The 17,725-nt window shown below is 45.6% G+C and overlaps 1 protein-coding gene across 2 annotated transcripts in view; it reads right to left on the bottom strand.

The window, feature by feature from the left end:
- Nucleotides 1–35: 35 nt before the first annotated feature.
- glg1a (golgi glycoprotein 1a) overlaps nt 36–17,725 on the bottom strand; it is a 29,625-nt gene continuing 11,935 nt past the window's right edge. The window contains exons 7-26 of one of the 2 annotated variants that reach the window (XM_056416406.1): nt 17,295–17,481; nt 16,996–17,210; nt 16,426–16,547; nt 14,449–14,550; nt 14,181–14,334; nt 12,918–12,959; nt 11,507–11,731; nt 10,386–10,448; nt 10,175–10,288; nt 9,936–10,024; nt 9,646–9,763; nt 9,456–9,548; nt 8,166–8,303; nt 7,188–7,311; nt 6,932–7,074; nt 6,555–6,656; nt 4,488–4,595; nt 3,790–3,910; nt 3,112–3,218; nt 36–2,435 (exon numbers count right to left, since the gene is read on the bottom strand). In XM_056416406.1, the coding sequence (XP_056272381.1) occupies nt 2,268–2,435; nt 3,112–3,218; nt 3,790–3,910; nt 4,488–4,595; nt 6,555–6,656; nt 6,932–7,074; nt 7,188–7,311; nt 8,166–8,303; nt 9,456–9,548; nt 9,646–9,763; nt 9,936–10,024; nt 10,175–10,288; nt 10,386–10,448; nt 11,507–11,731; nt 12,918–12,959; nt 14,181–14,334; nt 14,449–14,550; nt 16,426–16,547; nt 16,996–17,210; nt 17,295–17,481 (2,535 nt within the window). In that variant the 3' untranslated portion in view covers nt 36–2,267. The remainder of the gene's footprint in view (nt 2,436–3,111; nt 3,219–3,789; nt 3,911–4,487; nt 4,596–6,554; nt 6,657–6,931; nt 7,075–7,187; nt 7,312–8,165; nt 8,304–9,455; nt 9,549–9,645; nt 9,764–9,935; nt 10,025–10,174; nt 10,289–10,385; nt 10,449–11,506; nt 11,732–12,917; nt 12,960–14,180; nt 14,335–14,448; nt 14,551–16,425; nt 16,548–16,995; nt 17,211–17,294; nt 17,482–17,725) is intronic. The other variant, XM_056416407.1, reaches the window with a different exon arrangement.

Below are 17,725 nucleotides of genomic sequence, written 5' to 3'. Positions count from 1 at the left end.
TGTTCGAGGAGAAAACAAGACACTGAACTCTTGAATAGAAACCTTGCAGACTTTATTATTATTATTATTAACAAACTGTCCAATTTATCTATACAGAACATAAAGAAACCCAAAAGAGGAAAGGGGGGCGGGGCACTAAATCAAATGATGAGGCGTTCAATGAAAATCAGACACAAAGCATCGTTTACAAAAACAAAAGAAATCACAAACATTTTTTTTTTTTTTAAAGGCAGAAAATAATCAAAAAAATGTTCAGGACGAGAACGGCGAGGAAACGGAGATCGAACTCGCGACCCAGAAACACACACACACACACACACACACCATCCATCACACACACACACACACACACACACCATCCATCACACACACACACACCATCCATCACACACACACACACATTCTGGGACGTCCTGATGAAGAAATAAAAGCTGAAGGCAGTTCATCTTTACGAGCAGAACACGGACGACACGGTTACGTCTGTCAGCGGTATGTACACGTGACCCCCCCCCCCCCCCCCCGGAAACATGCCAATCAAACCAGAGGCCGGGAGACGCAGCCCTAAGTCCCGCCCCCTTTCCTGGTCTGTCAATGAGCTAAAATAATGTTTATACTTTGTTACTTTTTCTTGTTGTCCAGTTTGTTTGTTTACTTCTTTGGGCTCTATGTTTTTATGCGTTTCCTCTTTTCTCGTCCGGGTTTCGGTCGTTTTAGGGCCTCAGATTCCTGGTAAAAGTGGATTTAAAGGTACAGGGCGTACCTTTAGGGGGAGGGGCTTATTATAAAGTCTGTTTCTCTTCATGCAGCCATCAGTAGCTAGTCGGATGTAATCTGCAACCTCACCACTAGATGGCGTCAAACTCACGCTGCACCTAAAGCCTTCAAAAGGTTCCGGGTGAGATTTAACCACGAAACCTCTTCTGTCCGACGGTGCCTGAACGCACCAGTGGCCATCCCCAAAGTGTCGCCGCGTTAAAGACTTAAAACTAAAAATAGAACAACGTAGTTTTCACATTCCTGAGGACCAGGACGCCGTGTGGTCCTCGGAGAAAAGAGAGGCGTTCACTGACCCCCCCGCACCGCTGGAGACAAGGCAAGAGCATTCAAACCATAGATAGAAAAAAAGAGGGGAAAAAAGACTGTTGACTCATTAGTAAACAAATAAATAAGGCTATGACAAAACAATATATATATATATTTATAGATATTAAAAAAAAAAGAATGAAAGATGTGCAGTTTCATCCTCACACAAATGTTCACGTCACTAATAATCAATAATCTAGAATCTTTTCTTTATTCTGTGTTTTTCTTCCCCGCGTTGCCGTCAGCGTCTCCGTGGCAACCAGCGGCCACTCCGTGTTCACGGATGGAAACTAAAATAAAACTTAATAAAATAAAAGTTTTGCCCTCCCCCTACAGTCCTCACTGGTAAGGAGCGTCCGGGTGCCGGCTAATCTGTGGACGTGCGTGGTGCGTTCATGGCCCAGCTCGGGGTGGGAAAAAAAAAGTTTCCTTTAGTTTCAACACACACAAACAAAAAAACAAAAAAAATATCCACAAGTTCTCCTGCTGTAAAGAACCAGATGGGAGAGTTTGTCTTTAGCTCTAAGTGAGGCTCCGCCCGCCCAGCTGGCTCCGCCCACACAGCCGGTAGGCTCCGCCCGCCCAGCAGTCCCATGGCGATAAAATCTAACTAACACACATCGGCATCGAAGAAGAAGAAGAAATATCCAGAGCCAAAAACAACCCCCGAAAATAAAAAAAACTTTAGCAGGACGACAGTCTGATGATAGCACACACACACACACACACACACACTCATGCACACACACGCTCACACACACTCACATTAAACTGTTTCCCATCACACTTTCTACACATTTACACTGAATATGATTTCACCGTCACATCTTGACCTCTGACCCCATATTCCTACAAGCCCCTCCCCCTCTTCGCCACACAGCCAATGGGGATGCATCTACATCAGGTGAGTTGGGGAGGGGGGGGGGGGGTGTCACAGGAGAACCCTGCGCTCGTTATCGGAGCTCGGGGGTTTCAGAGAAGATGATGCGGCAGGGGGCGTGGCCTCCTGGAGAGTGGGCGGGGTCAAGAAGACTTTTGTCTGCAGGATTGTGGGTAATGTCATGTCAATGTTCGGGGGGGGGGAGGCCGGTGGAGGAGAGGTGTAGATGAGGGGTGGTTCTGGCAGCGGTGGTCGTTTTTTTTCTCTCTTGTGGGCGTGTCCTGACCCCAGAAGGGGGCGGGGTCTACCTGTCCTTCAGCTCCTGCGTGAGGCGCTTGGTGAAGCGGCCGCAGAGCAGCCCCATCACGAAGAGCAGCGCCACGCCGCCGCCGATCACCGCCAGGATGTAGTTCTTGGACGGGGACGTCATCACTTGCATGGCGAGGTCTGAGAAGCCCTCGGCCGGCGCCACCTGACAGGAAGTGAGCGCAGGAAGTGAGGGCAGGAAGTGAGCACGGGACAGTTCACATCAGGCTCTTTTATGGGTTACAAAATAAAAGCCCCTTTTAACCAGATTGTATACAGCTTAATTAAGAGCTGAATACAATATAAAGTATATTAATTTACTCAGTTACAAAATAAAAGCCCCTTTAATGTGCCCATTTAAAACTACATGTATGCAGCTCAATCCACCTATTTCAAAATAAAAGACCATTTAATGTATATTCATTAACTCAGTTTCAAATTAAGAGTCGATTTAAAACTACATTTACACAGCACATTCCATTTTTTTCAAAATAAAAGCCCATATAAAGTAGATTAATTAACTCAGTTTCAAAATAAGAGCTCATTTGAAACTAAATGTATGCACCTCATAAAATAAAAGCCCTTTAAAAAGCCCAGTTAAAGTATATTCATTAACTCAGTTTCAAATTAAGAGTCGATTTAAAGCTACATTTATGCAGCACATTCCACTTTTTTTCAAAATAAAAGCCCATTTAAAGTAGATTAATGAACTACGTTTCAAAATAAGAGCTCATTTAAAGCTACATGTATGCACCTCATAAAATAAAAGCCCTTTAAAAAGCCCATTTAAAGTATATTCATGAACCCAGTTTCAAAATAAGAGCGTTTCAATGGAAGCAGACCTTGGCCGCGTAGCTCCACATGTCGATGCGGTCCTGAAGTCTCTTCTTGCACTCCGGCTGCAGGCGAACGCGTTTGTCCTGCAGCGCCTCCATCAGGCACGACATCTCTGAGGGCCACAGTCACACTCATTACACCAACACCCCCTGAGGGCCACATTCACACTCATTACACCAACACCCCCTGAGGGCCACATTCACACATTACACCAACACCCCCTGAGGGCCACATTCACACATTACACCAACACCCCCTGAGGGCCACATTCACACTCATTACACCAACACCCCCTGAGGGCCACATTCACACTCATTACACCAACACCCCCTGAGGGCCACATTCACACTGATTACACCAACACCCCCTGAGGGCCACATTCACACTCATTACACCAACACCCCCTGAGGGCCACAGTCACACTGATTACACCATTCTCCCCTGAGGGCCACATTCACACTGATTACACCAACACCCCCTGAGGGCCACATTCACACTGATTACACCAACTGGACATCAAAGGCTTCCAGACGTTTCCAAATACTAACAAAAGAATCAGATTTTTATTTTAAAACATCCGACTTTCCAAATTATTTAATCCAGAAACGTCTAAAAAACAAGCCGATTAAATCCGGTCTGGTTTCCTGTTTGTTTGTTGTTTGTTGTTGTTGTTTGTGACTCACGTCGCCCCCTGCCAGGCGGGATGGCGGCACACTGATGCTTGATGTCCAGGGCGCACGCCGTGTGGAGGACGGGGTCCACGAAGATGTCCGCCTTGCTCTCCTTCAGCATGTTCAGCACCTCCTGCAGGAGGAGGAGGAGCAGGAGGAAGAGGAGGACGACCGAGTGGAGGAGGAGGAAGAGGATAAAGAGCAGGAGCAGGAAGAGGAGGGAAAGGAGGAAGAGGAGCAAGAGGGTGATGATAAAATGAGGTAGATGAGAAGGAGGAAAGAGGAAGAAGAAGAGGAGGAGGAGGAGTAGCAGGAGGAAGAGGGTGGCGATAAAATTAGGGATATGAGGAGGAGGAGGGAAGGAGGAGCAGGAGGAAGAGGATAAAGAGGAGGAGGAAGAGGATAAAGAGGAAGGTTTTAGTTTAAAAAAAAGACTTGATGCTGAAAATGAGATTCTGTCAAATTAATTTATCCTTTTCTTCAGAAACTGATTGAATTATTTATTTTTAATTTTATTAAAATGATTAATTATTATTATTATTATTATTATTATCATCATCATCAGGAATTCTGTGAATCCCAGTTGAGGAAACGATTACGTAATAAAAACTCTAAAAACGTTACAATCTGTCCACATTGCCCAGACTACATGGTGACGCTGCGGTTTCCTGCCCTCCTCGGGGTCAGTGAAGGCAGCACCGCCTCTTTACCTTCTTGCAGCCCTCCTCTTTGACCTTCAGCAGGTTGACCTTCAGACACTCCTCCACCTGCCCCGTCTGCTCCTGGGCCGCCGCCTCCTCCGGGCACAGCCTGGAGATCTGAGACACCACGGCCGTTACCGCACAGCCTCTGAGCAAGGCACCGAGCCTCGCGTTTACGTCATTTACATCTTCGACATGTTTTATTACCATCGCTGTTTGTTGCTTTTCATGATTTGGGTATTTCTTGTGAATGTGTCGCCCCCTGCTGGCCGTCAGCTCTCATTACAACACATTACAAAACGTAATACACTTATAAGTACATCTCTCTGGTTTGTTGGTGCCAGGTGAATGAATCATGACGTCATCAGGTAAATGAATCATGACGTCATCAGGTGAATGAATCATGACGTCATCAGGTGAATGAATCATGACGTCATCAGGTGAATGAATCATGACGTCATCAGGTGAATGAATCATGATGTCATCAGGTGAATGAATCATGATGTCATCAGGTGAATGAAACATGACGTCATCAGGTGAATGAATCATGACGTCATCAGGTGAATGAATCATGATGTCATCAGGTGAATGAATCATGACGTCATCAGGTGAATGAATCATGACGTCATCAGGTGAATGAATCATGACGTCATCAGGTGAATGAATCATGATGTCATCAGGTGAATGAATCATGACGTCATCAGGTGAATGAATCATGATGTCATCAGGTGAATGAATCATGATGTCATCAGGTGAATGAAACATGACGTCATCAGGTGAATGAATCATGACGTCATCAGGTGAATGAATCATGACGTCATCAGGTGAATGAATCATGACGTCATCAGGTGAATGAAACATGACGTCATCAGGTGAATGAATCATGACGTCATCAGGTGAATGAATCATGACGTCATCCGGTGAATGAATCATGATGTCATCAGGTGAATGAATCATGACGTCATCAGGTGAATGAATCATGTCATCAGGTGAATGAATCATGATGTCATCAGGTGAATGAATCATGTCATCAGGTGAATGAATCATGACGTCATCAGGTGAATGAATCATGACATCAGGTGAATGAATCATGATGTCATCAGGTGAATGAATCATGTCATCAGGTGAATGAAACATGACGTCATCAGGTGAATGAATCATGACGTCATCAGGTGAATGAATCATGATGTCATCAGGTGAATGAATCATGACGTCATCAGGTGAATGAAACATGACGTCATCAGGTGAATGAATCATGACGTCATCAGGTGAATGAATCATGATGTCATCAGGTGAATGAATCATGACGTCATCAGGTGAATGAATCATGACGTCATCAGGTGAATGAATCATGACGTCATCAGGTGAATGAATCATGATGTCATCAGGTGAATGAAACATGACGTCATCAGGTGAATGAATCATGACGTCATCAGGTGAATGAATCATGACGTCATCAGGTGAATGAATCATGTCATCAGGTGAATGAAACATGACGTCATCAGGTGAATGAATCATGATGTCATCAGGTGAATGAATCATGACGTCATCAGGTGAATGAATCATGATGTCATCAGGTGAATGAATCATGTCATCAGGTGAATGAATCATGACGTCATCAGGTGAATGAATCATGTCATCAGGTGAATGAATCATGATGTCATCAGGTGAATGAATCATGACGTCATCAGGTGAATGAATCATGACGTCATCAGGTGAATGAATCATGACGTCATCAGGTGAATGAATCATGACGTCATAGTTTCAGTGAGGAGCTCAGAATTTAATGTTTGTAACCCAATCTGATTCAAGGTAACGGTTGAATTGAGGAGAGATTTTAAAATATTAAATGTTTGATGAAATATCGAAATCTTAAGCTTCGTTTCTGACGGACGTTTTCGTCACACATGATTGATGTGTTCAAGGACGGTCGGAGAGATGAAAATCAGACTTTTATGACGTTTGACCGATAAACTGACCATTCTTAACGGAAAACATTTCTATCCTGTTTTGTGGTTAATATACCAGGCTTTCAGTGCGTGTGTGTGTGTGTGTGTGTGTGTGTGCGTGTGAAACCTCTTGTGTGCAGTGGATTTGCAGCTGAGGGTCCAGCCTGTAGTCCAGTGCCGACTCCTGCAGGATGACCTGGATCTGAGCCTCGCAGTCTGGAGACAAACGCTAAACAACACACACACACACACACACACATTTAGATTTATATACTTACATAAATATTTACTATCAAGACGCAAGTTTCTCATTAGACCTCGATATAACCAAGAGTCGCCCCCTGGTGGTTAGCTAGGAGAGAGAATGCAGCTTTAACACATGAAACATAGACTTCTATAAAACCAAAAGAGTCGCCCCCTGCTGGTCAGGAGAGAGAATGCAGAGATAAATCCTCAGTGTGAGGAAACAGGAAGTGAAGTCTCCAAACCAAAATGGCGTCTGACCTGGTCGGCGTATTTGAGCTTGAGGCAGGCGATGACCTGACCCTCCAGCTCGCTGTCGGCCTTCGCCTTGTTCAGGATCGGCTGACAGAACTTGGGGATATCGGCTTTACAGGCCTTCCTCAGGACGGGGTTCAGCCGGTAGTCTGAGAACACACACACGGATACAGCAGCTGTACTCATGCCAACGGGTGTGAGTGTGTGTGTGTGTGTGTGTGAGTAGGTGTGTGTGTGAGTGTGTGTGTGTGTGTGTGTGTACCTGTGTTCTGGGTGATCTGTCTCTTGGTGATCATCTGTTTACATTTGGGATCCATCAGCTCGCTGTTCTTGTTCTGCTTCAGACACTGAAGAACGTTCTTTCCCTCCGAGTCCGTACAGAACCGCTGAAAACAAACAACAACATTTCTACTACCCTGATCATGTGGTGCTGGTCTTACTGGCCTACCCTGATCATGTGGTGCTGGTCTTACTGGTCTACCCGGATCACATGGTGCTGGTCTTACTGGTCTACCCGGATCACATGGTGCTGGTCTTACTGGCCTACCCGGATCACATGGTGCTGGTCTTACTGGCCTACCCTGATCACATGGTGCTGGTCTTACTGGCCTACCCGGATCACAAGGTGCTGGTCTTACTGGTCTACCCGGATCACATGGTGCTGGTCTTACTGGCCTACCTAGATCACATGGTGCTGGTTTTACTGGCCTACCTAGATCATGTGGTGCTGGTTTTACTGGCCTACCTAGATCATGTGGTGCTGGTTTTACTGGCCTACCCGGATCATGTGGTGCTGGTTTTACTGGCCTACCTAGATCACATGGTGCTGGTTTTACTGGCCTACCTAGATCACATGGTGCTGGTTTTACTGGCCTACCTAGATCATGTGGTGCTGGTTTTACTGGCCTACCTAGATCATGTGGTGCTGGTTTTACTGGCCTACCCGGATCATGTGGTGCTGGTTTTACTGGCCTACCTAGATCACATGGTGCTGGTTTTACTGGCCTACCCGGATCATGTGGTGCTGTTTTTACTGGCCTACCCGGATTATGTGGTGCTGGTTTTACTGGCCTACCCGGATCATGTGGTGCTGGTTTTACTGGCCTACCTGGATCATGTGGTGCTGGTTTTACTGGTCTACCCGGATCATGTGGTGCTGGTTTTACTGGCCTACCCGGATCATGTGGTGCTGGTTTTACTGGCCTACCCGGATCATGTGGTGCTGGTTTTACTGGCCTACCCGGATCATGTGCTTGCAGACCCTCATCAGCTGGTAGTCCAGCTCAGGATCCACCATCTCCACCTCCTGCAGCTTGAAGATACGCTGGTGGCAGCGCTGAGTCAGCTGACGCTTGTTCTCCTTCAGACACTCAATGACCTGCAGGGATAAAAAGGTCTTCATCTGGACCTGGACCTGATAAAAGGACATTATCTGGACCTGGACTTTATGAAAGGTCTTCATCTGGACCTGGACCTGATGAAAAGGTCTTCATCTGGACCTGGACCTGGTGAAAAGGTCTTCATCTGGACCTGGACCTGATGAAAAGGTCTTCATCTGGAACTGGACCTGATGAAAAGGTCATCATCTGGACCTGGACCTGATGAAAAGGTCTTTATCTAGACCTGTACCCGATGAAAAGGTCTTCATCTGGACCTGGACCTGATGAAAAGGTCTTCATCTGGACCTGGACCTGATGAAAAGGTCTTCATCTGGACCTGGACCTGTTGAAAAGGTCTTCATCTAGACCTGTAGCCAATGAAAAGGTCTTCATCTGGACCTGTACCTGATGAAAAGGTCTTCATCTAGACCTGTACCCGATGAAAAGGTCTTCATCTGGAACTGGACCTGATGAAAAGGTCTTCATCTGGACCTGATGAAAAGGTCTTCATCTGGACCTGAACCTGATGAAAAGGTCTTCATCTGGACCTGTACCTGATGAAAAGGTCTTCATCTGGACCTGTACCTGATGAAAAGGTCTTCATCTGGACCTGTACCCGATGAAAAGGTCTTCATCTGGACCTGTACCCGATGAAAAGGTCTTCATCTGGACCTGTACCTGATGAAAAGGTCTTCATCTAGACCTGTAGCCAATGAAAAGGTCTTCATCTGGACCTGTACCTGATGAAAAGGTCTTCATCTAGACCTGTACCCAATGAAAATGTCTTCATCTGGAACTGGACCTGATGAAAAGGTCTTCATCTGGACCTGATGAAAAGGTCTTCATCTAGACCTGTACCCAATGAAAAGGTCTTCATCTAGACCTGTAAGCAATGAAAAGGTCTTCATTTGGACCTGGACCTGATGAAAAGGTCTTCATCTGGACCTGTACCTTATAAAACGGTCTTCATCTAGACCTGTAACCAATGAAAAGGTCTTCATCTCGACCTGGACCTGATGAAAAGGTCTTCATCTGGACCTGAATCAACCCTTCAAAGACCTACTGCCCCGTTGGGACTTGGGCATGCGGTCCCTGAACCACTCATGGGACTACAGGTCTAGGGGACTACAGGTCTAGGGGAACCAGCTGACCTGTGCGTTTCCGAAGGCCACGTTCTGGCACAGCCGGTTGATGTCCTGCTTACAGGAGTCGTAGAGCTCCGGCTCCAGGCGGATGTCCTCCGACTGCAGAGAGAAGGGTCAGAGGTCACCGCCTGACTCGCGTGCATCCACCCAGAAGTGGAACGTACCATCTACCCCCCCCCCCCGTGAGTGAACGTACCATCTCCACCTCCTCCACCCGCAGCTGTTTGCGACACTTGATGTTGACCCGCTGCTCCTTGGCTTCCTGCAGGGTGTCGTTCCTCACCGTGGTGCTGAGGCAGATCACCACGTCCACCCTGAGACGGAGAGGTCACACAGAGGTCACAGAGAGGTCACAAAGAGGTTAAGGGGAGGTCAGACAGCGGTTAAGGAGAGGTCGCAGAGGTCACACACAGGTTAAGGAGAGGTCACACAGAGGTCACAGTACTTTCAAATGACTCCCGAAAGGAAGGCGAGTTGTGCTCTCACTTCTTCTTGATGTTGGGACACAGCTTGAGGACGTCCTCCTTGCAGGCCGTCTTGAACTTGTAGGAGAAACGGAAATCTTTGATCTGGATCTGTGGGGGGGGAGAGAGAGCGAGAGAGAGAGAGAAGCTCGTCAGGAGGAGACACCACCGTAATGCCTCCAATAACTCAACGAGCTAAACGTTTATCTTTAATATCTCGGCATGAGGTCATGGTCGTTGCCGCGGTAACGAGCTCCTCACCAGCTGGAAGTGGGTCACGCCCACCGAGCACTTCTCATTCATCTCCTTCTGGTGTTTGTTCTGGACCAGACACTCCATCAGGTCACCGGTGTTGATCTGGTTATCTGCTACATCCTGGGGGGGGGGGGTACATGTTTATGATGTCATAAGTGTCCATGTGGTCACGTGACATCATAATGGCTGTGAGGGTCCGGGTCTCCTCTGGACTTACGTGGCAGAAGGTCTGGATGATGGGCTCACAGGCCTGCATCAGCAGAGCCTCGATCTGGATGTCCTGAGGACGGGAACACAAGAGGGGTCAGAGCCATCGAGGAACCCGGTGAGGAACCAGCGAGGAACCCAGCGAGGAACCAGCGAGGGACCCAGTGAGGAACCAGCGAGGGACCAAGTGTGGAACCAGCGAGGAACCCAGTGAGGAACCCAGTGAGGAACCAGCAAGGGACCAAGTGTGGAACCAGCGAGGAACCCAGCGAGGAACCCAGTGAGGAACCAGCAAGGGACCAAGTGTGGAACCAGCGAGGAACCAAGTGAGGAACCCAGTGAGGAACCAGCGAGGGACCAAGTGTGGAACCAGCGAGGAACCCAGTGAGGAACCCAGTGAGGAACCAGCAAGGGACCAAGTGTGGAACCAGCGAGGAACCCAGCGAGGAACCAAGTGAGGAACCCAGTGAGGAACCAGCGAGGAACCCAGCGAGGAACCAAGTGAGGAACCCAGTGAGGAACCAGCAAGGGACCAAGTGTGGAATCAGCGAGGAACCCAGTGAGGAACCCAGTGAGGAACCAGCAAGGGACCCAGTCAGGAACCCAGTCAGGAACCAGCAAGGAACCCAGCGAGGAACCAGCGAGGGACCCAGCGAGGAACCAGTGAGGAACCCAGTCAGGAACCCAGTGAGAAACCCAGTCAGGAACCCAGTCAGGAACCAGCAAGGAAGCAGCAAAGAACCCAATGAGGAACCCAGTGAGGAACCAGCGAGGAACCCATCGAGGAATGCAGTGAGGAACCCATCGAGGAATGCAGCGAGGAACCAGTGAGGAACCAGCGAGGAACCCATCGAGGAACCCAGTGAGGAACCAGTGAGGAACCCAGCGAGGAACCAGTGAGGAACCCAGCGAGGAACCAGTGAGGAACCAGTGAGGAACCCAGTGAGGAACCAGCAAGGAACCCAGTGAGGAACCAGCGAGGAACCAGTGAGGAACCAGTGAGGAACCAGTGAGGAACCAGCGAGGAACCAGCGCGGTAGAGGCCCGTGACACTGAGGTTCTGCTTCGGGTCTTTCTGGACCCCCTGAGAAGATCCAACCATAAACTACTCGGTGCCGTTGCCGCGGTTACCTCAGACTCCAGCTCCGTCAGGTTGCCCACCACGTCCCGGCAGCCCGACACCAGGTCCTCCAGGTGGTCCTGCAGACACTCCAGCTCCTGGCCCGCCTCCATCTTCTCGCTGCACCACTTGCCGAGGTCCGTCATGCAGCGGCGCTGCAGCTCCGGGTCCAGCCTCACGTCCAGCGCCCTCTGGTGGAGGATCCGCTGCACCTCTACCTTGCAGTCCCTGGAAAGCTGCAGGGGGGACCACGTGGGGTTAGAGACATGGGGGGGGGGGGGGGGACTCAAAATGATACTCCACTCTTCACAGTTTATTGAGATCTTAAGGGAGCTGCTTCTGAATGAATAAAACCCTGAAGTTTGTTCAGAAATCATTTAGAGCCTCATTTATATCAATATTATTATTTATGTGCTATATTATTTACTAAAAACATGGTTGATTTTCTGATTTATATATGATTATATATATATAATTTTTTTCTTTCAAAATATTTATCCAAACGTTCTGGACATTTATTCAAATTAATAAGAGAATTCCTCATTTGCATATATATAAAAAAATAAAAATAAATTGTGATTCCATTCGAGATTTAAAAAGCAACGTTGACAATTTTCTTAGATATAATCAAAAAGAGTGAATACGAGTTCTCGTATCTTCACGATTAAACAGACATTTAAATAAATAAACGAGAGAATGATTTAGTGGTAATTTATAAAAAAGTAACTAATATAAAACTGGAGCCGGTCCGTTAACATCCACTTCGATATTAAACTTCATCCAGTCGAAGTCTAATCAATGTGTTACTTTAATTGAACCAAATTCAAGGATATTGATACATTTCTGCATTTTATTTCTAAAAACTGAAACTGTAATTCTATTTTTAAGCTTTCTAAATGTTTAACTGACATTCCTAATCTTATTTTCTTTTGCATCACGTGACCTCTTTCCAAATAAATTCTAATTTTTTGGATCCTCCGGCTTGCTTTCAATCAAAATAAAGAGATTTAAAAGTATTGGACTTCCTTTTAGAGAAGAGACGGATAAAGACGAGTTTAAAAAATATATATATTAGACCCGTTTGTGCACATTTTCAAATCCTTCAGCAGAGCCTAAAACAATATTCTATATATTTGAGTGGAGTATCACTTTAAGGACGACCAACACGTCAGATTGTTTGTTTGTTTTTCTATAAATCAAAAGAACTTAATTAATCAATCAACTTCGATTCTTCATCACTTTTCACCGAATTACTCTTCTTTCTATTTTTTCTTTTATTATCAGACCCCACATGCAGGATTATTAACTACGAACCACCAGGCACCACGAGAGGAAAGACCCGTTTCCTGTGATTACATCATCACCATCATCATCACCACCATCTTCATCATCACCATCAGTTCAGCAGCACGACGTACTCACAGTCAAACCCCGGTTTCCTGCTTCAGACGCCCCATTGAGGAGCTAGTGAGAAAGTTCACAGACTTCCTGTTTACTCAATGTTTACTTTCCTTCTGCACACATACACATTTATTTATGTATTTATTTGAGCTGTAAACGTGACCGACAATGAGAAAAGCCCTGAAATAGAAAAAAAAAAGGTGAAAAAAAAATTTGCTTTGACAACTTTCGCTTTTTTAAACGAAGGAGAACTCTGGAGTGAGAACTTTTGGGGTGAAACTCTGCGTCATTTACGTCCACTAAGAACACTGAAGACTCAGATTGTCATTACAAGTGGAGGAAAATATTATGGAAAGAACCCGACAGATATAAAACATCCTTCTCTTTCTGGGCGTCATTCTGTCGAAACGCTTCTCGCCGAAGGAGAAGTCTCGTTCGGAAAAAGTGCGACGCGACTTTTTGCTGGAAGACGACGGCGGAAGAGTTGAAGAGGATCGGCGTGTTTCAGAACGAGACTTCTCAGCGCAAAAAAACGCTAAAACCAGAGTTAATTAAGCAAAATCCATCTCGCCGAAGGAGAATTCTCGTTTTTTATAGTGTAAACAACTTGTTACCGGAAGACGGCGGCGGAAGCGTTAAAGAAGATCGTTGTGTTGGACAGAAGATTTTCATCGTCGCGTTGCGCCGATTTCAACAATCTGGATCCACGTTTCAGATCGAGACTTCTCAGCGGAAAAACCTGCTAAAACCAGAGTTAATGAAACAAAACCCGTCTTGACGAAGGAGAAGTCTCATTCGTAAAAGTGCGATGCAACTTGTTGCCAGAAGACCACGGCGGAAGCGTTGAAGAGGATCGTCGTGTTGGACAGAGAACATTTCCATCGTCACTGATAACTGTTCGGCCGATTTACATTTCAGAACGAGACTTCTCAGAGTTAATTAAGCAAAAGAAGATAATTTTTCTGTCAGGTTCTTCCTATAATCACATCAGACGCTTATGACAACAATCTGAGTCCATCGGAGACAACAATGAGCTCTTTCAGTGGACGTTAATGGCGTTGTCTGCAGCCTTCTCCTTCAATAAAAAGACCCATTTTAAAAACTAGGTTGTAAAACACCAAATAGCTGGAACAAAACAGATGCTTCTCAAAATGGGAGCTGGCCATTAAAATGATCTATTTTTTTAGAAAAAACTACATTTGAAGAAGAAGCTAAGCCCCGCCCCCCCAACATGTCCAGTACTCTCTCCCCGTGGTCGCTCATAGGTCAGTGAAGGGGTCTCACCCTGCGGCCCTGGTCCACGGAGCGGTAGGCGTGGCGGTAGAGGCAGGAGAAGATGGCGCCGGGCGGCATCATCTCGCTGGTCTCGTTCCAGCCGTGAGTGTGGCAGAGCCGGGCGGCGTCGCCCTGACACTTCTTGTAGAGGATGGGATCCAACCTGGAACCAGGAACCGAGCCACGCCATTGGTTAACGCGGTCGTTCCCATTACGCAATGCCTCATTTGCATATTCAAACGTAACATCTCCATAAATCTACGTTTTCATGACTCACTTCCAGTCTCGGGCGATGAAGTACTGCAGCTCCAGCAGCCGGTGCTCACAGTCCTCCACCATCTTCTCGGTGTAGAGATGCTCCATCAGACACGACAGGATCCTGCAGCCGCAAACAGGAAGTGAACGCTTTTATTTTGAAACTTTAAAAAAAAAAACATGTATTACTTTAATGTTCATTTGAACTGAGAAACTGACAAAATAAAATATTGTACTTCTTTCTTTGGATCGGATGGGAATAAAAAGAAAACAAGGATATAAATACATTTGAAAAAAAAGTTACAATTATAGAATTTTACCATAAATTCCAATTAATATATAACGTAAATATTGTGCAGCATCAAAGGATAAAATTTAGGGCTGTCAATCGATTAAAAAAAATTAACTAATTAATCGCACCTTTTGAAATTGCGATTAATTAATCGCGATTAATTGCGATTAATCGCAATTAAAAGTTAAAAGTTAAAAGTTCATTCTTTTTAAAGACAAAACTTCACACAGAGCTGTGTTTTCAAAGAGGCTCCTACATATACAGTGCCAGCGAGGTATTTAATATCGTGGATGATAAATTGTTTTTTCAGTGAAACATCAGATTAGTAAAAAAAAAAGAAGTATATTGAGACCCCATTGGTCCTGTCATCTTTAACACTGAACAGCAGAACCAGTGGCCTTGGTAACTGACTGACATTCAAATATGTCACGTTGACCCTCTGGAGGCTGGGGGCATTTTATACATTTTACAAAATAAATTAAATTCACCGTTTAAAGTCTTTTGCATGTGACACACCCCCACGTGTTCTACATCAAACATTCCAGAACAATCTCAGCTCTGAAATGAGGCTCATTGTCCTCGCGCCGTGTCCTCTGGTTGTCTGACTGACAGGCTGCTAAATGAGCCTAACCTGTGAGGTGGGAGGTCCTTTGTGATTTACTGAGTGTTCATTGGTTTTTTTTCCCCCCCGAAATGTTGACAGACAAACGGATTGACCAATCACGTTGAAGGTTTCGTGTGTCGCTTTCTTTCCGCGCCGCGTCACCCGACACGTCGCCCTCCGTTCCTCTGTGTATCAGAGGGGGAGACGGGAGGAAGGAGAGCAGGAGGAAACCCGACTGATTCATCCACGAGTTAAACTGATTTCTGCTCCTTATTTTCGCGGAGAAATGATTGTTTTAAAAACGGAAACAGTGTCAAACCGTACTGCCGCGGTTAAAAAAAAAAAAAAAAAAAAACTTGCTTTTTGTTAATTGCGTTAAAATATTTTAGTGCGTTAACGCGGCCAAATTAATCGCATAGATTAACGCGTTAACGCTGACAGCCCTAATAAAAATACAATTAAACTTTTGCCCCACTGCTGCTAAAAGAAAAGGTTTGATTCCAGGAAGCAGTTTATTCAAACAAACTCTCCATCGGGTCATTACAGCCAGAACAGTCAAGATTTTAATCTTTCCGACGGTCCTTGAACACATTGTGTGTAAAGGAACTCTTCCGTCAGAAAAAAGCCAAAACCAAGATGAGACATTTTGTAAATTCTTCATTCTTTAAATACTTTTTCCCATACACGTATCATTTAAAACAATAATCCAAAAAATTGTCAGATTGTCATCTTTCCAACGGTTCTTGAACACATCGTGTGCGTCGACCTCTTGTCAAAAAATAAAGCCGAACCCAAGCTTAGAAATGTTGATATTTAACTTTAAATATATTTTATTCTACACATCTCATTTAAAAGAATTCCCCAAATAATCCGTCAGATTTTCATCTTTCCAACGGTTCTTGAACACATCGTGTGTGAGAATCTCTTGTGTGAGAAGAAAAGCCAAACTCAAGCCTAGAAATGTATATATTTCACTTTAAATACTTTTATTGCACACGTCTCATTTAAAAGAATTCCCCAAATAATCCGTCGGATTATCATCTTTCCGACGGTCCTTGAAGGCATCGTGTGTGACGCTATAGAGATCCATTTATTTGACTCACATGGGGTCTCCGCTGCGGATGTGTTTGCAGGCTGTCTGGATGACGGACTCGCAGGCCTCGTTGAGGGCTCGGTCGATGCGGTAGTCGGCTCCGGGGTCGGCTTCCTGGATCAGACTCTGGAGCTGGAGGACACAAACAACAACGTCAACAACAACAACACGAGCTGGAAGCTCCGCCCTCTGGGCAGTTTGATTTGCTTTCACGCCGAGAATAAAACAAGCCGACTAAAACTTAGACCAACTTTATTACTTTGCTCGCCGACTGCCCTTTCACAATAAAAACCCAATAAATTAAATATATATATAAATTAAAAGAATAAAATAAATATAAATGTATAAATGAAAAAGATTATATCGTAAGAAATTTATTTATATAATAAATATTTTGAATATATATTTTTTAAGTACATTTAAAAAAAAGATATATATATAAAAATACATACGATATTTTTAATAATATATATATATTTTTTTTATTTTTATAAATAAATATATATAAAGAAATATACATACATATAATAAAATATTTTATATATATATTCTTAGTAAATAAATCCTGGCTGAGCCTCACCGCCCTCTGGCAGTTGGGGTCGATGGAGCCCATGTCCCCGCGGCCCACCCTCATGAGGCAGTGCAGCGTGCGGCCCTTGCGGTGCAGGCCGGAGCAGTGGCTCTCGATCTCCGCCCGGCACTGCAGCACGATCTCCGGGCTCAGGGAGAAGTCCTCCATCAGCATCCGCCGGTAGTCCATCATCTCGCCCTGGCACTCGCCACTCACCACGCGGCCTGCAGGGGGCGACGGGGAGCAGTTAGAAAGAAATGTACCGTAGGGTTCATTATTTCAAGTGACCTCTGGTGACCCCGACTGACCTCTGTGCACCGCTGACTCCAGGCACAGCAGCAGGTAGGAGAGGCGTGCCTCCCGGGCTCGCGGCATGTTGCTGTCGGCGCTGCAGCGGTACTTCCTCAGGTCGGACTTGCAGGCCTTGGCCAGCGAGTAGCTGACCTTGTAGTCCTGAGAGATCAGCTTCTGCCTCGTGGTCAACGCCTCGCGGCACTGAGGACACACGAGAGGCCGAGGGGGGTCAACGAGGCGGGGGAGGAGCTTCTCACAATTTAGGGGTGGAAAATACGCTTTTAAAAAAGGTATGAGTTGGTAAAAATGATGCTCACTTTAAAAAACGCGTGGGGAAAATATATATATATATATATCCATTCATTTTCAATATAGACAGTTTACATGTTAATAGTGAACTTCTTTGACGGGGGAAAAATAATATAAAATAAACTGCCATGAAGGA

Source organism: Pseudoliparis swirei, chromosome 6, assembly GCF_029220125.1.
Source record: "Pseudoliparis swirei isolate HS2019 ecotype Mariana Trench chromosome 6, NWPU_hadal_v1, whole genome shotgun sequence".
Taxonomy (NCBI): Eukaryota; Metazoa; Chordata; class Actinopteri; order Perciformes; family Liparidae; genus Pseudoliparis; species Pseudoliparis swirei.
Note: the sequence above shows the minus strand (reverse complement) of the source record. Positions and strands in the feature narration are given on the sequence as shown.